The sequence below is a fragment of the Pieris brassicae genome, chromosome 9 (assembly GCF_905147105.1).
Source record: "Pieris brassicae chromosome 9, ilPieBrab1.1, whole genome shotgun sequence".
In the NCBI taxonomy this organism is placed as follows: Eukaryota; Metazoa; Arthropoda; class Insecta; order Lepidoptera; family Pieridae; genus Pieris; species Pieris brassicae.
In genome coordinates, this window is record NC_059673.1 from 6,265,226 (window position 1) to 6,290,501 (window position 25,276).

The window sequence follows — 25,276 nt, forward strand, 5'->3', positions numbered from 1 at the left end:
TCGTAAAGCCTTGGAGATTTTAATAACATCACGAAGTTTAAATTTACGTCGCTTCTCTCTTGAGGTGTAAATTTCTTTTCTTTGCCCAACGATAATGCCTAAGTGTTTATAGCCTACATAACATAATCGTTACTTTTACTAAAATATTAAAATTAAAACAAATGTCATGTGACAGCGGAACAAAAACTAATGAAAATTGTTTGTTTTTTGTTTAATGACTCACAACGTATGCAGGCGAAAGTAGTTTCATTGTATATGAGTCGTAGTGATCAACAAATTACACGAAGTCGGTATTCGATAGAAATATCTATTTAGTATCGGATTTTTTTTAATGAAAATGCTAATACAAAACACGTTATTACCATTTCTATTTTATAAGGTGTTGAAGTATGGAACAAACACAAATCACCGTTTTTATCGTTTTCAACCAAGCCTAAGCTACGGAGACAATGAGCATTTTAAAATGTATAGTATTTTAAATAAATGAACTTGTAGCGAACAGTTTCATCTATTAAATATTTTCCAGTTAGCTTATAAATAAAAGCTTCAATATGAAGAATAGAGAAGCCTATTTAATTTTCAACTAAGCGTGTCGCAATAGAAGCAGCGCTCTGAATTGTATGCGAGAGCACGTCCTCACAATACGGGGTTTTTCAAAATAATTTGCTTTCATACAAAGAAAAAACTTATAGCAATTCGTTTCAACTCGGCTATTATTCCATTAGAGTGAACAGGGATGAATGGAGCAGACGCCACGGTAAATCACTTTCAATTTAAACTAGAAACATAAATATCTATATTTTTCTTGGAAAATTCTATTGAAGTTTTTCATGCTCTGTCTATTCTAATGAATATTTGTAATATGTTAGAGGTCAAAAATTCTTGAACTGAGTAATTTTCGCAAATCTCATTTATGGCATATAACGGCTTTTTATATTGCTAGTGATAAATTATCAATAGTTCGTATTAGTTTTTAATTATTTCTATCCCTATCAATTTAATTACACAATTGTTTTTTTGACTATATTTTACTATCACGAGAGATCGCTTACTGGCGAAGTAAGGCAGTCCTTGCACGCCTTTATATGTTATTTTCATTGCGCGTATGTCTGTAATTAAGTGTTAATAAATATCGGTATTGGAACACTATGACAAGATCCGTCCACAAAGAAACTATACGTAGATATACAAATAAAATGCGATATAATTGTAATTAAATTTACATTTAGTACTATGGAGTGTTTTAAGGCAGTTTTTGCCGCGCACCATCAGCTACCCACCGATGTATTTCTAAACTAACTCCACCCCTTCCAGAATAGAGCGTACCAATTCTTAAAGGGCCGGCAACGCATTTGCGGCTATGGCAATGTAAGTGTCTATGTGCGGCGGTATCAGATGAGCTTGCTGCCCGTATGTTTGCCTCTTTACGTATAACAAACTTAGTTCTCAAATCAAGAGCGGACAGGATGAACTGGCAAGAATCTCTTTGCTACGCTTTTTAATCGCCAAGTTTTTTGAGATACAATGACATTGTAAGGAGCTGTAACTATTACACCATACTAGACATGTAGAAACAGTTAGTCGTAATAAGAAAATAGAAAAAAATAATAACCATCTCTAAGTGTGCTTGATAAAGATACTAAATATCAACAAAGGGAACCATTTACAGCGTGAAAGGAATAATTTAATAGTCGTTTGTCTCAAACGTTTCATCGCGAGTGCATTCCCGTGTTCCTAACGTCAACTGGTACTTGAGAATGTCTGCTGAATTTGTTAAGTGACTTCCTGGTTGAAGTTTCGGTAAATTAATATTAATTTTGGCGTCGTATAGTTTCTGTTAGGATGAATTTACTGAAGGAAAAAGTTCAATAGATGAGTAACAATGAGGAACGAAAAGCTGGGCACGAGTCAGTATCAAAATTTCTAGTGACGGACGGAAGGCCCGAAGCCGAGAGCCTTGATAGCTGAATTGAACCTGATTCTTCGAGGTATGAGCGTTTTAAGCGCTTTAGTCTATTTAAAATATGTATAAGTTGTGTATTGAAGACGTTGTGTCTTTTGTACCCACATATAACTAAGAAAAACTAACCAAGACTCCGGTTTGTATATTATGTTCGTTTTTTGAAATGAAGGTTCGTGACAAAGGCAGTATGACGTCATTATATTCCTTTTATCTTGCAGTTTCATAGTATCCTTAAATTGAGACGGCTCGACTCCCTTTGATATGCTCGCTTTTGCAATGAGATGTCGAGCAAAGAAAAAGCCTTTTTTCATATCTAAGAAATGATGTTGGAAATTATTCTGAACTATTTTTGATAAGTATTTCTTTAAACTAAGAAATATTTGATCTTGAATTTATCATTTAAAATGCGTAAACACCCTTTTTATTTATCGGACGTTTAATGCTACATTGATTATTTATACATATGGGTTCCTACTATTGGTGGGTTACTACATACTACCTATCATTCCAAAATGAGATTCCGATTCTGTTAATGGTATATGTACCGTTGATGCTAGAACTATTATCGCCGAAACAATTACTGTTAAGGGTAGGCTGATAAACTACTCCGTACAGAGAGGCAGGCATTGAATCAGAACTTCAGACACAAACACCAACACCACATACTAGCCGTCTATAGGTACACATGCATTAAAATGAATAATAAATAAAAACTTTATTCAAGACAGAACTGGGTTGTGACAAAATTTATCTATCTGTGTAGATAACAATTATTCTTTGGTACAGTGTTACAACTAATCACACACAAGTCGTATAAGACGTTAAGTATGCGTGTATATGTGAGTATGTGAATGGGTGTGTGTGCGTATGTATTTGAGAGTAGCTGAAAAATATAAATATAATAACCGAAGATAAATATTTTGTGTAAACGCATTAAATCAATTTAGTATTTGGACTGATTGGAATTACTTTAGCCACCTGATCGAAAACTCATTTTCAGAACCCGATTAGAACCTTTTTCTCTCCTAATTACTTTTTTATTTCAACTGGTACGAAATCTCTTAATTGATTGTGGAGTTGATAAAAGGTGCCAATGATATGAAGATTTCAAAATCGTTTTGGTATAAACATCACTCGATTACTACAGCTTCAGCACTTACGATTACTCAACAAAATATTGCGGGGGCGACTTTGTAAAACAAAAAGTTTAGTTTTAAAGTAGCTAGCGACTTTTATACTATCTACAGAGGATTATATACGTGAACCTTATTCCTTTATCTATTAACTGAAACAGAGTAATTCAAATTCTTTTAACATATAAATTATCGTTGTCCTTGATGATAGTATTCGTATAAAACGACGAAATTCCTGAAACATTCTTTTTTTATAGAACAGGGGCAAACGAGCGGGATTTTCTTGATGTTTAGTCCGCCACATTATTTATCTATATTTATTTAGTCACAAGTCTCGCGGAATCGTTGTTAAGTCGAATTGTGAGCGGAAAGACTGCAGTAAAGTACTCAGAATAATGTATTAAATTCGTGTTTATATGCATTATAAAGAAGTATTTTTAATCTATAAGTCAAGTAAAATGTTATGTAAATTACAATGTGAATATATGTCTATTTCGAATGGGGTAATGGCCTCATTGTTAAGGCTAATGAAATAAAACGCATGAGCAAACTGGCCCTTTCAGTGAGTAATCAACACAAAAGTAATTCGGTTTGCTCGCATCCGGCTGTAGAAGCTAATTGCGTTTGATGCCCGACGCCAGATCTTCCATAAATGGCTAGTTCCACGAATCCGTAACACGTGAAAAGTGAAATGTCTAAAAATACAAATAATCGCCCAAAACACTTAGTAATCTTCGTCTTTCTTATGCAACTATTCACAATTTTTTTTATTTACAAATTATTATTCAGATAAGAGTATTTTTTAAATGAAATACCTATTCCAGCAATTAGGTCTGTTACAAATAAAAATGCATTATTTTTTAATGAAGTAATGTAATGTTATTAAAATTTATACCTATCTATTAAAGTCTTAACAAAAACAAAACAAAAAAATCTGTTCCAAATGGCCAACTTTTGGCTTTTTTTTGTCTTTAATGATACCACGAATGTATCTATGGATTCACGCACTGTTTCCAAGGGAAATTTCGACACTGCTTGTTCCAAATATTTATAAAGAAACTCAATGTTGCCGTATTGTTTTGAGCAGGCCAAAGGACTGGCGAAAGCCTACAACTGACCAAAATTTGAAGCTTGATGTCTTGGCTAGATGAGGGCGACTCGTCAGCTCTTATAAAGTCCGGAAAGATTGTTTCAAGCCAAGCTTGGCTTAGTTCGTACCATGTGACCAGGTTTAGAATCCTGCTGAAAATCAACGGTATAAGTATATTTATAGAGCTTTCACAGCATGACCCAAGAGTGTATCTTTATACACTTTGGCTGAAGTTTTCACTCCTTTTTTACAAAAATGTAGTTTTGTGATTCCTATATAAGACATGCCCCATCAAACCATCTCTGACGCAGGATGATGACCACGTTGTACCTTACCGACACGTTTGAGCAGCTTCTTTAGAACTTTTTACATAGGTTATTTCTGTGTTACAGGTGAAAAACCTGCGTATTGCGACAGAAGGCGTTTTGATCAATCCACTCTCGTTAATTGTAAAGATTGATTAAGGCTATTTCACGTATATCGTCGAGAATCATAATACGCGACACGAGTCCTAGCGAGAATCTTAATTTCTCGCGAAAATATTTTTTGCTTCTTAATAGGGGTTTTGAGGACCCGATATTTTCTGGTCTTCGATAGATGAAGTGTTATTGTATATGTTGATAATACGATATACGAACAAACAGCTGATACCAAGCTTTTGAAGTGTCTGGAATAGGACCGATGGCTCCATGCCCACTTTGGGCAAAGCGATCACTGCAATCCTATTTTTTTTAACATCCCATTCCATACTGTAATTTGATAATTAACACGCAAAAATATGTGAAGTGAAAATAGAATGAAAAAATCGAAATAAGTTTTGAAAAATATACATGTTCCAAATTCAAAATAATTAAAAGGTAGAAAAAAAGTAAAGTTTTTATGGCCAGACTAGTTATTTACTTTAATCAAGTTACACCAGTAATCTATATATCATCGATAGTAGTCGTCTTTTGTTTTAAATGTTGTTTCATCAATCATACAATGAAAGGTGGTATTGATTTTCATAGTACTAACATAAATTCACTGAACATTTTTCTATTTCCCCAATGTTCTCGTTTTTGCTGGAGTTGGAATAAGTGAAATTCAACCCAACCCTATAATTACTGCTGGAACTAAATAATATTTAACGATTTAAATAAACGGTCAAACAACACCATGGAGTTGACGAATACGAAATTCAACCAGTTGTTTACTTAATTATCGCTTTTTAAATGTATTATTTAAATTAAACCACATCGAGCCGCGCACAACCACAACCGATCTCCGTGTATATCTTATAAAGCTGGCTTCTAACTATTTGCTATTGAGCACTATTGGGCAACTCAATATTTGCAGTAAATTTATGATGACGCGGAACGCGTAGACTGACGCTTGATATATTCTGAATCACATATTCAGTACATGAAATGTAACTAGCATTACCTATTGATCTATATATTCGTGTATTCACACAAGCATTTGTTGCCTTCAACACGTTTTGAATTAATCCATTCTAATGTTAAAATATTGTATTTTAGAGCAGGAGTTACAAATCTTATAATCTTAATATATTTATAAAAATGAATTGCTATCCGTATATATTGTTTCGCTATATGTCGAGACAATCAAAAATCTGGATGCTTAAAGTTTTCTGGTGTGTGTGAAGTTTCTGGGAAGGTTTAAACGGTCGGAAACGTAGTTACTTATTATTTATAGAGATAAATATTAAAAACGACTGTTGAATTTTCCAATAAAAACTGTATTTTAATGTCTTTTGTCTTTACGGAAATATTTAATATTTATAATTGCCTTTATAAGTTTGTGTTTCAATGCTTTAGTATGAGGTTTGATCTCTTGTGTTCAGTTGGCCTGTTTTAACAAAAATGTATTAGGTATTGACAAAAAATATCTAGATGATACGACGTTCACCGGGTCTGAAATAATTTGAAATTTACTTTTGATTTATTAAAAATAATTAAATTGTAAGCACAAATCGTTATGAAGTAATATTTAAGTGAACAGATCGTTTACTAGAAAGGATTGGTTTGTGAAATTCTTATTTTGTAATAAATTTCATAAAAAGTCTTTGTATTTGATGTTAATGGTGTAATATAAATAAATATAGCACTGGTTAAATTTACATGAAATTTTTACATAATGACACCGACCAAAAAATAATATTGAAGTGAATGAAATTAGGCAATTTTAATCCGTATAAAATATTTTGCTGAAATAATGAATGCTCCGCTTATTTAACGGCAATTAGCGCTTAACTGACCTAGGGTCGTTCAATGGAACATTCTAGGTCAGGTTGAACAAAAGCGCTCCAACCGCGTTCTGCCTCGAAGCCATCGGGCTCTATTGTCTTACGCCCCATCGACTTGTAGCTAGGTATATTTTAAAGGTGTCGTTTTAGTTTATGGTATACGAAGAAAATCTTTGGTGCTACAATTGTTGGCCTCATATTTTCATGTCTTGATACCTAAAGCTTGGGTCTTTGGGTAAGATTCAGAAATGAGACGTAACGCTATGTCCCTTACGTCAAAATTTTATTGGATTTTGATATAGTTGCTTTATAGATCTCGTTTCTAAATCCCACCCTTATTAAATAAATAATAATACGTTCTGTGTTTTCAAATCTTACTTTGATAATATTATCTTCCCGTCACTTCTGACACGTCTGTAATTATAACGCGTATTTCTTTTGATATATATTTCTATATGTTATGTGCATTTGTACTATATGTTATGTTTCCTTTTTGAGTAAATATATACGATACGAGGTGTATTTTTTGTGCATAGCTTTTGATATATAAGTTGGATATTGAAAGTTATTATCATGTAGTAAAAATGTATTAGTTCAAATAACTTTTTACTAACGCTATTTTTGTTATGTATTGTAATAAACACTGCTTAATAAAGCATAACCCACAACTTGTGGATTTCATGAGCGTTTATTATTTTTACAAAATACATTGTTGAATTCTTCTTCTTCGCGTTCATCAATTATCATGGTCGTGTTAATGACGCCACACAATTTCCTCCACTCCTCCTTGTCTTTAGCTTCAGTGTCTGAGCGTTTACTTGATCCAGCTAGTCGAGATCGGCCTCGAGGTCTAGTGTCCAGATCAGTAGATTCATATACTGCATTGGGGATTAACGAGACACATAACAATAACATCAAAACTAATATCAAAGTTGAATAGAATTACATTTTAAGAAAACACTTTTTAAACGGATTGAAGCTATGTATTATTATTATAAACTTATAATTATTTACATAATTTTCTTAATGTGAAAAGCCATGTTAACAAAAGACAATACTAGAATTACATTGCCCACGATGACTCGCACTCGTAAAACTGAATCCGACAAAAACTGAAACATTCGAAACATAATAAAACGATTGGTTTATTTTGCTAACAGTCAGCGGATCTATCCGTATAGCAGTGCACTTGACGGCTAATTTAGTACGGTGTGTTTGTCACTGGAGCGAATAAATGCAAATTGTAGCGTAGCGTACATTTGTAGAGGTGATTGTTAGCTACAATTGTGTACTGAGCTGATGTAACTGTTTGTCGGACAGGTCGGATGTAATGTACGCGCATGAGTTGAATTAACAAGACGGTCTTTCGGGTTTACATTTGCATGTGTGTGAGTGTATTGTTTTAACTTTTCAGATAGGATTACTATATAAGAATGTTAGTATGTCGAAGTGTGAAATTAAAGAAAAGTAAACTAATTACAATACTGTCAATGTAATGGGATACTTTTGACATCTGTCATTCTAGCTTCATAGCGAGTTTGCTGACGCAACATTTTTGACTCTTTGAAATGGTAATTGTTTAGAATGCTTTATAATTGAAAGTAAATGGTTAAATTATCTTCTACTGTCATTCCAACAGGAAATATGTTATCGGAATTGAAACGATTATGCAGTTTTAACTTTAAAAATTTGTAATATATTAATCATTTTTTTTTCTACTTTACTCTAGTCCGTTAACAACAATAATCTCTTAGAACTAAAACCGTTTAATCATACTATGTTATTTATATTATATGTTTATTATTAAATTTATTTAAGAATCTTCTTTTTGAGCATTTCTCTTCTGCCTTGTTTAGATGCCTTCTAACTTATTTAGATTAGATTTTTTGGGATCTCTGTTTAGTTTTAGTTGGTATTTTTTTGTTAATTTTTACGCACTTCTACGAGTGCACTTCAGAAGTTGGTGTTCTTTTTAATTTTCAAATTTCGGGTTCCCTGGAAGAAATCGCTTGTTGGGGATAAGGTCGTTGCCTGTGTTATGTTTAAGTTAAGTGTAAATCAAGAAATAAATATCTTAATGTCCTGTTTGTTGTTGTTTTAATGCTGGTTTCGAAAGACAGGCTTCATTTCCATGAAACAGCTTTTCATATAATTGTAGTAACTAATTTTGATTTTATATAGCAGATACTTATTTTCATGTATTTTAGGTGCCGGACAAAGACTAGACGAGTTATTTAAAATTTTCTGAAGGCGATATATACAAGAAGTATATATCGCCTCATTGTTTGATATTATATACCTCACTGGCAATGTTACAACTAACGTGTCCTAAATCGAAATACATATGTAATCTTTGAGAGACAAAGCGCTTTATGTATGCTCTTGTTATAGAATAATTATGCGACCTTTTGAAGCGTTAAGAGAGATTTGTTGAATGTTGAATTTGCTTTAACGTGTCTTCTAACACTATTTCTGAAATACAGAGAATAATTATATGCTAAGCGTATGCTCTCAGACGAAATTACAAAAAACGTGTTTTAATTAATTTCTTCCAGTGGGTGAATTACGGGCGAGTTCGTTAGAAAAGGGTGATTAACTGAGCCTTAACGTAGATTAAAAATGAAAATATGAGCGTAATTACCTAATTATGGGCAATATCTGTGTTTCATAGCAATAAAGTTTCCTTTTTTACGTACGATTTCTACCCAATGATCTCCTACTCATAAAAATGAATCAATATATGACAGTTTTAACTAAATCATATTGCCAGAAAAAGACAAAAGAAAGTGTGTCGGTGTTTAAGTAACTACCTAACTAAAGAGCAGTTTCTTGCTCGTACACTCACCTCTTTCGAGAAGTGCACGTGATGCAGAATCTCTTGTTTATTGCTTCCGGGAGACGTCCTGCGCAGGTCTCGTGAAATGAAATGGACTCTTTGGCTGCTCTCCAGCGATGTGCCAAATCGCATTACGTTCGTCTACTGAACTGACGGATGCAATAGAGATTGGTACAACTAACAAATCCTTTAACTTGTAGAAACATTTTAGACTGGTCTCATGGCGTGGGATATTATAAAACATATTATACAATTAAAATTGTTTTTTATACAATTGCCAGAAAACCTTTTGCTTTACATTAATCTTTTCTAAATACTTTTTTAGATATATATTTCTCCCATATGCTTCACAAATAAGTCGACGAGATGTCGAGAGAACTATTAAGCTGCGAAAGCAAGTAGGGGAAAAAAAATCTCCAATCTCTCACAGCAAATATGGGGTTTCCGTCTTGTTATTTATTGTCTTGAAACCAAATTTAAAAGCTCCTTGTCCGTCGGTCCACGAATGAGCGATTCTCAAGGCAGTTTTTGTCGCACACCACATCTATGTGAAACCAGCTGCGCACTGAAGTATTTCCGAAACCTTCAAGAAAAGAACATACCAATTCTTAAAAGGCCGGCAACGCACTTGCGAGCCTTGTGGCAATGTGAGTGTCCATAGGCCGCGTATCACTTAATACCAGGCAAGCATCCTGCCCGTTTGCCTTCTATTACTTAAAAATAATAGACGAAGTTCTAGTTAGTTATAGCCTAATATCACCATCAAGAACTTCGCGGGATAAAAAGTTGTACTTTCTTTTGTGTATAAGGTTTCTAGGAACTTCTTTTCTACCTCTTGGGTCATTATACTATAGTATTTTTCATGAAGTGTACATATGGCGCAGCTGGTTTTGGAGAATTGATCTTACCAATGAGGAATATAGCATCCTAATGGTAGTGTCCGAGAGTCCCTGTAAATTCTGCGGTACAAATCCTAATCTAAATTGCAGCATCTGCAATGTATGAATGCTTTATTATAATTAAATTTTACTGCAGTATTGGGCAGCTGGGATTTATTCGTTAAAAAGTTTTATTTAAATAATGTATACCGAAATGTATATTATTTAAAAGCAAATTAGGGAAACGTAGGTATCCTTTTGGTTTGTATATCTATTTTTTAAATATCTGCATTGCTTCGCAATGTACTTGTGTATTGTAGTATATTTACGATAGAGAAAATCTAGTGCATTTAAACTGCAATATTAGTCCTCGCAAGGAGGGCGAAGGCTGTGTCAGCGCCACACCTGTGCACCGTAAGCAGATTACACGTAATCCGTCGTGCATCGCCGTAGGCTTGAGTGGTCCGGAGTTAATTGCCTCGGGAGGAAAGCGCGAAATTGATTACGATGTGTGGGGGGTGGAGTTGATTTCAATATTTAATTAGTTTAATTTCATGTTTAGGGTGTAACCAATTAACGGAATCCTACGCTTATTCTCTATAAACAAAATACCAATCATAATTGCTATGAGTGATAGATTTTTTATAAATATCTAATTGCGCTTCGACAGATAAATCTTCATGACATTTAGGACTGTTATTTCAAATATGGAACGTGCTCAGTTGTCGAGTTAGTTATCGATATTTACAGAAAGTTTTCATTTATTTTTGTGGTATTAAAGCTCTCCTGTTCGTCAGTTTGCAACCACTTACCCTTTATACGACTATGTTACTATAGCGATTTAATTAATTATCCTAATAAAAAATCGTAGGAAATATGAATATTAAAATTATTAAAAAAATATAAATTATAAAAAAATCTGTGGCGCTACCAACTTTTAGTCCATCGTTAAATCTCAGATGCCTTAGGCCTCAGGCTCCTGTATCGGTATCATTTATATTTCATAATAAGCAAGTTAGATTGCTTTCTTCTGCCGGACACGCGCTGTCGGTTTTTTGCTTTGGCATGCCGGTCTTCTCACTACGATTCCTTAACCGTTCAGGTGAATGTTAAGTAACATAGAAAGAAAAATCCATTGGTTCACAGGTGTGATTCGAATGCACGACCTCTTTTGACGCACCCGTTCAAGCCACAAGCCTTTAAATAAAATAAAGCAATTCATATTTGAATATATATATAAAGGGTTAAATTCTTAATCTTAGACCGCATTAGTCGAGACCGAAACTCATCTCGCAAGCGGGCTTTTATCCGTTTTACGTATGAATTATTTAATTTTACAGCTAACAGCTTTGAGATACGTATATAGGCTCTTGTGTCTCGGATAAGCGACGGTAATCGTCTCTTAATACAAGTGGGAATTGCTTAGCATTAGCTGAATTGCTCTTGTAATGATTCCTCTCTCTTATTGAGTAATAAATTTGTAATAGGTATATGCAAGTTTATTTGTTACAATCATGTTTTAATACATAAAGTGCGGTGTTGTTTAGGTAAAATATATCGGTGGCTCTATTATGTAATTTAATATTAAAAATATGTATTGCAATGCTAAAAGTACAAAAATGGAAAGTTTACTACACTGCTTTTGAAGAAGCTGCGTGTGCCATAGATATTTCCAGTTACGAACCCAGGTTATATTTACAAAAGTCTTTATTTTTAATTTAAATATAAGTAAAGTATATGTTGGGTTTATTGAAGTGAAACTTCTTTATCGGCGTTGTAAAAAAAATTACCGTCACATTTTTCGGTTACGCGACACATTGTTCCGTTACGCGCCATCTTGTTCTCATCGCGCCACGATTGATTCGAAGAGATTCGAAGCCATTAATAACAAAATATATAATAATAATAATAATTCTATAATGCAGTTAATGAAATTCTGTAATAATCTTAGTAATAATAAGGTAAAATGAAAAAAATGTATTACTTGTATTCATGTCTATAATAATAAAAGCCTTTTGTTAAACTTTATCTTATTTAACTTAAATTAAACAATTTTTGTAAAGTTGCATATAGCATATAATTCTCGAAAAATAAGTTCATAAAGTAGTTTCACTTTTTTCGTGTGTACACTAGTACACGCACACATTTTATTTGTTGAAGCTTTAAATTTAAACCCTGGTGTGGATAAAGTTTCATATGTACTTACATCGACCCCGAAGCGACTAACTTTGTTTTGACACTTTATCACGAATTAAGTTTAAAACAAAATTAACACAGTATATTTAAATATGTTGCGTATTAATCTAATGTTAGAGACAGTATTTTTTTTAAATACTAGCGGATCCGACAGAAGTTGTCCTGTTTTAACTATGAATATCGATTTCGAATGGTATAATTAACTAAAAATGCTTTATAATATACAACATTCTTTGTTCGTTTTTAAGGCGCGTATATAAATAGTTTTGTTCGTATTCCTACATATAACTGGCCATGTGAAAAACATGGATTTCCAAGATTTATGCCACAAACAATTAGCATCTGCAATTATTTTATATGTATTTTATCAATAACTACGATCGAAGTATTTTTTTAAAACGTTATTTTTTGTACATCCGCTTTGACGCTATTTGCAGCACGCATTCCGTCAATGTTATGTCAAACGCCATAAGGTTACATCAAAAATTTTTAAATGAAATTTAAAAAAAACCGCGCAATTTTATTATCTTTATTTTTAAGAACCTTCTCCTGACAATAACAAACAACAAAACAATAATTAGCGAAATCAGTCAGTCAGTTAAGTTATATATATAATTCTACTGTACGTCTGTATGACACTGATCTCCTCTCAAACGGCTGGACCGATTTGAATTAATTTTTTTTGGTTTGCCTTTGGTAGGCGCCCTGGATGGTTTAGATTCACAAATCGGCCAGCTAGATGGCGCTGCAGTCATTACTTTCATAATTTGTTTAATATCCTAATCGCTTGAAATATCATGCAGGACAACGTATGTCGGGTCCGCTAGTGTGTTATGAAATAACATAACAATATAAAGTGTTATTTAAAAATTACTAAACTTGTTTTTATTTCGTTATTGTTGTTTTTTTTTCGAAGCCAATCTTCTAAAGAGGGTTAATGAGAATCTCGCTACGCATCGAGGGTTTACCTCGTGCTAGTCAATAGTCTTAAAATTAGTAAAATGTATACTTATAATGTTATTTATTGATTTACGGGAGAACTAAAGTAAGAAAGTTTAACGGAGAGAAACACGACTTAATTACACTATTTACGTAACTCCATGTTTCAGCTGAATCTGAATTAAGATCTTTATTTTAACTAAATTTAAGTGTAGAGGTAAGAAATATATTACCTTAGGATGTCGATAAATAAGGTTTTTTTATGTTTAGTGACAATCACATTACCAGGCTGTTTAATAAAGAGGTTCTTCGATTTAAAAAAAAGCACTACGCTCTTTTTGAAGCACGTAAATGCTTAAAACGTTCAGTTGTAAAGTTTAAAATATCTGCAATAATTAATTCTGGTTCACCTTCAAATGTTTTTAGTTGCCTCTTGTGAAATGTTAGTTATTTTTTGTTGACTTAACGAGTTATTTATAAATAATGAATTTCTACCCTCAGTTAAAATGTCGAGTTAGATATATATATATTGTCCAATTTTATTTTAATCGTTTTCGTTGTGCATATCTAAATTTGATTGAATAAATTTTTTCCAACAATTGTATATTAAGAATTATCGCTGAATATTTTCATGAATTTCTCGCTCGCAAGTGCACGCAGTGATGAGTGTTAGCCTAGAGGTCTCAGCGTGCGACTCTCACCCCTGAAATCGTACATTCAATCTCCGGTTGTGCACCAATGGACTTACTGTCTACTTGTCTAACACTCGCTCGTATGGTGAAGGAAAATATTTTGAAGAAACCGGCATTCTTTAGACCCAAAAACTTGAAGGCGTGTGTCAGGCATAGAAGGTAGATCCCATACTTTCCAAAGAGAAATTATTACGGTATAGATACAGAAATTTGAGGCCCAGACCTGAAAGGTTGTAGGAGTATGTGAAAATATATCTTACTGAAAAACATTAAAGGCGCCATTATTATTAACGTGAATATATACTGAGAATAAAAATAAATGATTTATTATAAATAATAAAAATATTTCGTGATTTGTGGTTCTTAGGTGTCGGTAGAAATATAGAAGCAGCATAATAATGACCAGTTGGCCAAAAAATAAGATAGTATTTATCTGCACTCTTATGAAAATTATTTGTGTAATACAATATAATACGTGATTAATTTATTAGTTTTCAACAGACCTCAACAAAATTAAAAAGGAAAATAAACTTTCTTACTAACTACTTACTGACGTGAGACTTATCTTAAATTATCGTGATTTATATTGTAATGTAACGAAGGGTTAATAAATAAATATTATATCCAAAATAACGGTAGAAGTTTTATATAAAATTATTAAATTTGAACACCAAATATTTTCACATTTTTGTTTCCATCACAGTGGCCTAACATAAGTGGATACGTACGTACTGTACGAAGGTATTTTTAAGAAACTTTTACGTGGCTTTTAGGTAAAAGCTTTGGCTGTAAAAGGTTCGCTCAAAAAGAAAAGGAAACTTTAAAAATATACTTTTTCCGGAATGTTCTAGTTATTAAGGATACCTTAAAATTTTAAAAGGGTATGATTTTTCTGTAATGTATCTTCATAGTCTCTTTATAACCTCTAGAACTGATGCAATGAACCAATTTTCCTTTATATCCTTAAAGTGAATGCTTTTATATATATGCTGAGTGATATATTTGATTGTGAATATTAATTGTAGAATTGTGCTTCCATGCGAAAGCGAATCAACAAATCACGCAAAAGCTCCATTATAAAGTTTATTTAAACTCGAATACCTTTGACACATTTTTAGACCTGCAAATCGTTTTATAAAGCTGATACTGACCTTACCCTATAAACCTGCATAGATCTACGAGATGAATGTTGTCAGAGATTGCCCTATTTCGTCACTTGTCAAGACCTATTTTTACATGTGTTCTAAGCGACTCGTTAATATTTTCGCACTAAGCCTTCGTAATAAGTTGGAATGAGAACAAAGCGTAAGCGTGAGCGCCCTCCGCCCGGTGACCTAAAACTGCAAGCTGCACCTGCCAGCTTTGTGTCGATTATGGTACGGTCCAAGTTGTGACGGAAATCCATATTAATTTCTTTGTAAATCATTATGGTAATACCAATTGTTAATATACAACTTAACACATTTACGAAATATGTGCTGTAATTTTTTGTAAATCATTATCGAAATAACATATATATATATATACACAACCTGTTGCCTCCAGCTTTTCAAGGAGGTATTAGAGCGTTGTTACCGCATTCTGATTCAATTGTGTGCCTTGAGGTTTTTATATGCTCATGCGTTGGTAATATCCCCATAAAAGAGACGAGCGTAAAACGGTAATAACTAATAAAGACTAAAACAACTAAAGCAAATTGATAATCATCATTTCTTTGGTAGTGATAATTTTTTTACTTAATTAAGTAAAATATCACTTCTTATATCTTATACAATTCTGTATACATTTCCAGGATATACAATTTCCTTTAAGAGTATATTTTAAATTAAATTAGTCTAGTGCTTGTTATTCATATATTCTTCGATATTCTAAAAATAATTATTTGCTCATTATTTGTACGCAAATATAGTTCTCTTACATCTCTTTATTTGCCTCAACAAAATATGCTTAAAATCGTCAGCGAAGCATTTATTGCTAATCTTTTTGTTATTAATACAAAAATTCAATTTTAAAATGTCATATAGTGTTTATTCGTATTATTTTTTAAATATTCTGAATACCAAAATGTATTATATATTGTCGCTTTCTGTTATATCTTGATCCTCTGAGTAAACACAAGTTTAACTACCTACTGTTTGCAGTCGTTAATTGTTAGCATCAAGCGAGAGGCCTCTACATATATGAAAATATGCTCTGATGAAACTCATGCCAATCATCGTCAAAACATGCTTGAATTGTCTATATATTTTTATATGATTTTAAATGTTTTTTTGGGTATTAATATATTCAAGATATTATTTACACCTACTTTTTTATATTCGACAAATAAAAATAAAATAAGTTGTACCTGAATTATAAATGCATACATGAAAATATGTTGTATGTGTGTAATAAGGAAGACGATTGAAGTATGTGAAGAAATTCTGTAACCACGTTTCGTCTCCAGCAGGTGTCGTTAATTTATTCCTTTATAAATTTATTAAAATATCATTGTAATCAGTACATTTTAATTATTATTTTTTCTGTGTTTACAAAATAGGTTTAACCAAATCTGCAACAAAAACAATGATATTTACGCTGATTTTTAATTCCGTAGAATTCTGACAGCTATCATTTTTTCACTTGTCATAGATTACAAACCTTTCTCGACGGGCACATTTTTCAATTTCAATACGAGGCTGAACATTTGAGTCTCTACATACTTTTTATTTGTTAGTGAATGTATGCATTTTATCATACTGATTCTAGGATTAGTATACCTAGAATTAGTAGGCAGTGATGCCAACTAAAGTATAAAATAAAGTAATTAAAGTTAATTCAACATATTGTTCGTGATAGTAATAAAAAATAATACGAATTTAAGTTTTTTATTTCCCTCAAATGGGTCAAATTTGGACTTTCCGGTGGAGATTTTTTTTATTCTGACATTTCAGAATAGTCAATCAGAATCAGAAGAGAATCAGAATTCTACGGAATGGAAAATCAGAGTTTAACAATTTGTTAATTTTATACTAGGTATAACTTTATTTCCTGTCTCAATGAGAATAAACGACAGAAATCAAAGGTTTACATAAATTTAACAATACAAGTGAACATTTCACGAAATGTATGTATAGCTTATATTACAATTGAACTAATTTACAACTGTAACAACAATACCACAAGATGGATAGGCTGCGGTTGGCTCCACGCCAGAATTCCGAATCTTTCGTATTAGTTTTCAGTCATGCAATTTTTGAGGGCTTGTTACGATCATAAGTACTGCAGAGAAAACACATTTGTGTGTTTATTAACGATATTACTCATTAAAGTAAGCTGAAAGCTCCTTTCTCATGCAAAGCCAAAAAAGCTTGTTCATTTCCTTTATTATTACAAAATAGCCCGGTTTTTTAAAGTTCAATTATTATTATTATGTAGAACATGACCCAAAAGACATTGCCCAGTCTGAACTATAAATATTGAATTCAAATTATGCTAACTAATTAAAAAATATGATTAAAAAACTTGGTTTGGCTTCGTTTTTATCATTGCTCTATCAATCGCCGACAGTTATTACAAACAATTAATATTGTCTTAGCGAGAATATTAATTTTGTATGTATGAATTAATGATGTTCCGCTAAACATTCTCATTTTTTTTCTTTAATAAAGAAATGTCTGACAAAATAACTAACGCAAAAAAAAAATATTAAGCCAAATTGTTCCATCCGTTCAGGCGTGATGCGATGACCAAGGGAAATAGATGTTTATGTTTATACGTTTATAAAGGTATACCAATAGCTCCGAAATATTTTGAAAAGTTTGCTACGAATTTTAAGGTTATATATTGTAGGATTTAGGTAAAGCGGTGTGTTGATAAAAGGCCAATTGTGTTAGTCGTGGCGCATTTATCACTGTGGCTTAGGCGTTGGTTGGGAAAATCTCGACTCGAAAAGAGTTATGGCGCCCCGTGTTAGTTTGACCAGTGATACTGTCACTGTATAGTTTTGTTGTATGAAATACTTCTGTAGCATTGCGGAAGATGTTATACTACCATATTATTATCTAAAAATCAGCAGTGTTTGTACGACCCAATATTGTTAGGTATAAATAAGTATTGTATAAATAATTGACTAGGAATTAAAAGTTAATACATCAGTCTCAAAATTGTGTTAGATTTTCTTACATATCTTATTATTTTATTATGTGTGTAGCCTGTAAACAAAGCTCTATTTCGCGTCAAACACCTTTAATTACGAAGTGCACTAGTGTGACCTTACGCTATTTTCGCGTGAGGGTACTTCCCTTAACGGGACTCGTTGTGCTCAAGATGTGGAGGGCTCTTAGACTAGACATAAGCTTGTTTTACTCTTATTTGGAGCGTGAGATGCAAAAAAATTATGTAATGTGCACGTGTAAAAGTTAGGTCACAACCATGACGCATATGAGAACAATCTTGACAGTATAGCTCTATTCACTTGTCTATATGACCTTCGTTGCTATTGACAATTACTGTTTAGCTACACCCCTTGTAAGGTTTGTCATGTAAATAACGTCGAGATGAACCTTACTTTGATAGATTTTATTATCTTGTTCAGTTGGCCTATTGGCGTCAGCATACGGCTCTTGTGCGATCCCCGGCTAAATAGCCGAACAATGATGCCTATGCCTAATAGATTGGTAGATCACCAAGGACTTTCTATGTGTGCATTTCACATTCGACCGTAAGGTAAAGGATAACTTCGGGAGGAATTCGGGACGCCTTAGACCCAAAAAATCTAGGGCGTATGTCAGGCGCAGGCTGATGACCTACCATATATGAAAAAAAAACATAATCATGAAACAGATCACTGAAATATATCCTTAAATGGCTGCTTATGTCTAACTGAAATTGGCGCTTGGATTTATATAATCAACATAAACATGTTGAAATTATAAGGTCCATCTATATAGTGACGTCGGATTTCTTTTGGGTCATCCATGTTCCCAAACCTGTTTTAAATAAATTGCGTATAAACTATCAATGTCAATGCTGTTTATTCCTGCTATTAAAATTATTGGAACACAATTTTTCTGTATCGTTTAAAATCCTTCACTCCAACTGTGTACTGACTGTAACCATAATCACAAGGATTTTGAATATTGTTAATATTATGAAATATATAAAAACTACATACCTTTAGGGCAATAAATTATCGGTAAATTTCCTTTTCTGCCGCTCTGTGACACCATATAAAACATTGCCGTGTCTACGTATCTCGTGTGTATTGTATTTTCGTTTTGTTTTCGATGTCTTGGAATATTGCTTCAATATTTCATCTTCAAACTTATTTTTGATATGCACTTTACGTACTCTACTAGACTCTGGTGTATTATATAGTTCACTGCCGTGTTACAACAGTAGCTTGTATATATAAAATAAAGATAGGGTTGTCCTAGTTTTATACTAAAATGGTCGGCTTTAGAAGCGTAAAAGATAATATGATATTTGAGATAAGTGTATTCCTATTTATGAACATGTAAAGTATAATATCTGGTACTGAAAATGAAAACTAGTACCTTACATTTAAACTTGTATTTATTTTAAGTCTACATATCCTCTAACATTAATTAAAAAAGCGATGTCTCTATGTATTAGTAGTAGAAATGCCTTGATTGTATGAAAAACGGGCTTCAAAGTAAAATCTTCTCAAAAACCACCTACTGGAAAGCCTTTCTCGATTGTAAAGAAGTGTCTCTTGGTTGCAGGTTCAGGGAAATCGTACACAATGATGGGTGCGCCGGGAGGCGACGAAGGCGGCATTATTCCGAGACTATGCGATGCTTTGTTCGAGAGGATAGCTGTACAGCAATCGCCGCCTGCGCTTACGTATAAGGTAAGGTTCCGTTTATGTTTTATTTTTAAAACCGACGTAATTATTGAGGTTAAACTTTCTTTACTTTTTGTGTTATATAAACAATCTTGACAACTTGCTTAATTCTCCGTGTCCTGTAATTTGAAACTAAGTGTTAATTAGTACTACTTTTAATTGAACCTAATACAAAAATCAGCTACAAATGTGCAAATTTATTTGCAGGTTGAAGTATCGTACATGGAGATTTACAATGAGCGAGTACACGACCTCCTCGACCCTGAAACTACGAGGCGATCACTCAGAGTCCGAGAGCATGCTGTACTTGGACCCTATGTGGATGGCCTCTCACAGCTAGCTGTATCGTCTTATCAGGTAAAGAGCGTACAAATTCTTAAAAGGTCAGCAACGCAGTCGCGAGCCCTCTGGCATTAAGAGTCCCCATGGGCGGTATCACTTAACATCAGGTGAGCCTCTTGCCCGTTTGCCCCCTATTTTAAAAATAAATAGGTAATGTTCGTTCAAATATCAAACCATTTGTGACACCATCAATTGGCTATAAATCAACATGATCTCATATCCAGAAACCCTCTAAGTTATTCAAACCGCTTAGGATATAAACAACTTTCACTGTGCGCCTTCATCGGACCAGTTAGTGAGTAGTATCGATCGTAGGAGTAGCATCACCTTCCTTCATGCATTTTACTCACGCAGCATATTAAGCGCTGATACTGGCCTACAAAGGTCGATAAAGAATGTCTATCAAAACATATCAAACTTAATTTTATAACCCACTCTAACCGGGACTCCAATGAATATTTATGTTTGGTTAAGTGATTTATGTCAATTGTTTTCTTAAACAATTATTTTATTTATTTATTTTCTTATACAATAGAGAAATTATTAATACATAAAATATATTTTATTAACACAATAAATATTTTTGTTACATATTCTTAATAATGCCATCCTGATGAATTCAGCCATTGTACAATTAACATACTATAATTGTTATAGAATATATATTAATATCAGTTATAAGATTTACTTGATGAGAGTATCAATGATGCCCGATACGTTTGTGTAGTGTTATTAATTAAGGAAGGCTATATTGTCCAATAAGCACACATACAAGACCAATAGACATAGACATAACATTTATTACTAACAAAACACACACACAAACACACACACACAAAAACATAAAATAACAATAATCAAAAATAAATAAAAAATAATAATGATAGAGAGCTAACATTTTTTTAAGAAAAGGGTTTAATTGTGTAATGCGTGTGTGCTGTGATTCTAATTGGCCCTGGCTCAGCATTATGTTGAGGAGCAGAGTTGAATGAATGAGAATGTGTAACACTATAGCGCTGGTCAATCTACCAGGCACCACAGCAGCTAGTTTGCGTTTCAGTTGCAAAAAATAATAATACAAGCCAGTAATTAAATACCAGTTTTTGGCGTCGGGACGTGACGACCCCATCGCCCACTGGTGAAATAACCTGTGACAGAGGTTATTTCACCAGCGCAATCAGTCAATCCCTTCCTAGTGGGAGTGCCATGCTGTTGCCTCCTGGCTTCAGCCAAACGGGCAGGCACGACCGGGGCAGTACCACTGTCTTTCAGAAAACCGGCGTAAAGTGATACAAAAGGTTCGCCTTCCTGTACTCGCGTTTCGAGCGGTAAGAAAGATTCCCGGAGAACACCCCCCCCCCCTCTACAAGAAATATGAAGGTGTAGAAGAATCAGAATCTACCCCAGGGGGGTACCACACGCGCTTGCGGACAAATATTAGGGGGCTCAACTCCAACATCCACGCTGTCCACTATCATTTAGAGACTGCGAAGCCGGCCTTGCTCTTTCTTACCGAGACTCAGACTTCCTCCCCGGCTGATACTTCTTACCTCTCCTACCCGGGGTACAAATTGGAACATTCATTTGTGCCGCGGGCTGGAGTTTGCGCGTACGTCCGAGAGGATATCTGTTCTCGTCGCCTCGGGATGCTTGAAGTAAGGGACCTATCTAACACCTGGCTGCGATGACCATCCGCGATTCTACGCATGCCTGTATAGGTACCATAGCGGAAATACCGAAACTGACCGACTCATTGAGCACATCCAAATGGCTACAGATTCCCTGCTCGAAAGGATTCCTACCGCTGAAATCGTGATACTTGGCGATTTTAACGCCCATCATGCCGACTGGCTCGGCTCCGAAACCACCGATCACGCGGGAAGATCCTTTCACGACTTTGCTATAGCCTACGACTTGACGCAAATGGTCCCTGCGATTACGCGAATACCAGATGTGGATGGTCATAAACCTTCTTTGTTGGACCTTCTGCTGACTTCACATCCTACCAAGTCTCTGTTGACCCGCCATTGGGTTCATCAGATCATTGTGTGGTACGGAGCATTGTGCCGCTCACGCGCCCTTTACGGCCTAGCTTTGCGGGCTGTCGCTGTGTGTGGCACTATAAGTCAGCAGATTGGGACGGGATGCGGTCTTTTTTTGCGTCCTACCCTTGGGGGCCCATTTGCTTTTCGTTGAGTACTCCGGATGTCGTCGCTGACTCTGTCGCTGATGTGGTCCTGCAGGGCATGGAACTTTTTATTCCATTCTCTGCGGTGCCGGTCGGTGGCAAGTCCCAGCCTTGGTTTAGGCGTTCGTGCAAAGAGGCTTTGCGCCGTAAGCGTGAATGCTTCAAAGGCTGGGCAGAAGCGGCGACATCCTGTGATGCGGCTATCGGCGAACGTAAAAAAGCATACAATTCAGCCTCTAGGTCCTTCAAACGGGAAATCGCTAAGGCAAAGTCAGAGCATATTGCCAGGTTTGGTGAGAAATTGGCCCACCTTCCTTCGGGAACTCGAGCCTTCTGGTCTCTTGCCAAAGCTGTCCAAGGGAAATTCTGTCAGCCCTCTATTCCACCACTGCATAGGGAGGATGACTCACTGGCCCATACTGCAAAAGAGAAGGCCGATCTTCTAGGCTGTCTCTTTGCGTCGAACTCAACTTTGGATGATCAGGGGAAGGAACCACCGACATTATTGCGGTGTGATACTACGATGCCTGAAGTTACATTCCGGCAACGTGCTATCCGTAAACATTTATTTTCCCTGGACATCCATAAGTCGAGCGGGCTTGATGGCATCCCCCCAATTGTGCTGCGTACTTGTGCTTCTGAGTTGGTTCCGGTCCTAACGCGCCTTTTCCGGTACCTGTACTCCCTCAACACTGTTCCGAAGTGCTGGAAGACAGCTTTGATACATCCGATCCCTAAAAAAGGCGATCGCTCTGATCCGTCCAACTATCGCCCAATCGCAATAACCTCCTTGTTCTCCAAAATAATGGAAACCATTATTAACGGCCAGCTCTTGAGGTATCTAGAGGGCAGCCAGCTGATTAGCGATTCTCAGTACGGCTTTCGTCGTGGTCGCTCAGCTGTTGACCTCCTTGTATACCTTACACATAGGTGGGCAGAGGCAATTGAGTCCAAGGGGGAGGCGCTGGCGGTAAGTTTGGACATAGCGAAAGCCTTCGATCGGGTGTGGCATAGAGCACTGCTCTCGAAGCATCCAGCCTATGGGCTCCCCGAGAAATTATGCAACTGGATTTACAGCTTTCTCGCTGATCAGAGCATTAAGGTCGTCATCGACGGAGCATGCTCCGACCTTAAACCCGTCAATGCTGGTGTCCCACAAGGCTGTCCTATCCCCGACCCTGTTTATTCTGCATATTAATGATATGTTGCAACTTAGCAACCTTCATTGCTATGCGGACTGGGGTAGACTAAATCTAGTCCAATTTAACCCCAAGAAGACACAAGTATGCGCGTTTTCCGCTAAAAAAACTCCCTTTGTCGCTACTCCCCTCTTTGAAGGCACTCTCCTTAGAGCCTCAGCTAACATCGGAATATTGGGCGTTGACATATCGAATAACGTCCAGTTTCGCGGTTATTTGGAAGGGAAGGCTAAATTAGCCTCCAAAAAGCTTGGTGTGCTCAGCAAGGCGAGACGGTACTTCACTCCGGGCCACCGCTTGCAACTCTATAAAGCGCAAATTCGGCCCCACATGGAATACTGTTCTCACCTCTGGGCGGGAGCTCCCCAGTACCAGCTCCTTCCACTAGACCGTATTCAACGAAGAGCGGTTTGAATCGTCGACGACCAATCACTTTCCGTGCGGCTTGATCCCTTGGCGTTGCGTACAGATGTTGGGTCCCTCTGCATCTTCTACCGCATTTACCATGGGGAGTGTTCAGAAGAGTTGTTCGGTCTAATACCCGCAGCTGAGTTTCATTATCGGACGTCAAGGCAAAATACAAAATACCATCCTTATCACCTCGACGTCCGTCGTTCCACAACTGAGCGTTTTCTAAGGCAGTTTTTGCCGCGCACCACCACTATGTGGAACCAGCTGCCCACTGAAGTATTTCCGAACCAATACGACTTAGGGTCCTTCAAGAAAAGAGCGTACCAATTCTTGAAAGGCCGGCAACGCACTTGCGAGCCTTCTGGCAATGTGAGTGTCCATGGGCAGCGGTATCGCTTCACATCAGGTGAGCCTCTTGCCCGTTTGCCTGCTATTACATAAAAAAACCTAAAATTTAAATCACTTTAAAAGTTAATTCACAGCTTAAGTGTCGTCACATCATAAGGAAATTGAAAGAGCAAACAAAAAAAGTGTGGATTTTTTCGAATATATAATACAAAACAAAGTCGGGTTTTTTCGATTACTTATAACTCAAAAACAACTGGATAAATAATCATCGTTAATTTGTTGTATTAGTCTCCCAAATAGCAGAACTATCAATAACCATTGAAAAATTAAAGAAACAATCAAATAAAAGAAAAGCAATTCCAATACAAAATTTACACGCGGTTTAGGTTTAATGTTCAACGATACGGTAAACTCTCCCCTCATATGAAAAAACGTATTTTCAACGTATCCACAACACTCGAATAGGGGCATATTTTAAAAATGTAAAATAATGTGATGAAAATGGATTGACATATGTTGGTTGTCAAATTATTATGCGTGTGTGTAGAAATTTATTCTGTGTAAACTAAGGTCTGTCTAACTAACGTAATATTTGTTTTAAATTACGTTCAAAAAATCATAAATTATTATTATATTAAGGTGTTACGTAGTTCACCGGGTCTAGATAGTTGTAAATATAGATCACACTAAAAGAAAATTTGATTATCAATTATTGTTTTAAGTTTATCGAAGTATCCCAGTTTATCTTGGGTTGTGGTTGCGAGAGATTTTTTTGCAAAGAACAATGCGCCAAAATTACGTGTATAAAATTTTGATAAAACCGCTGTGCGCTGTGTAACCAAATTTTCATTTTGACCTTTACTCACACTTAACACAGGTCGCGTATCTCCGGTTTCTTTGAGAATTTTATTTTTCTCAGGGACAGGGATATACAAGATAACTATCATTTACGATTGTACTTTAACCGT

The 25,276-nt window shown here is 35.1% G+C and overlaps 1 protein-coding gene across 11 annotated transcripts in view; it reads left to right on the forward strand.

The window, feature by feature from the left end:
* Nucleotides 1–25,276, forward strand: part of LOC123714718 (kinesin-like protein KIF13B) — a 113,593-nt gene that overhangs the window by 57,293 nt on the left and 31,024 nt on the right. For all 11 annotated transcript variants that reach the window (XM_045669125.1, XM_045669129.1, XM_045669130.1 and 8 more), the window contains exons 4-5: nt 19,699–19,826; nt 20,028–20,177. In XM_045669125.1, coding sequence (XP_045525081.1) covers nt 19,699–19,826; nt 20,028–20,177 — 278 coding nt within the window. The remainder of the gene's footprint in view (nt 1–19,698; nt 19,827–20,027; nt 20,178–25,276) is intronic.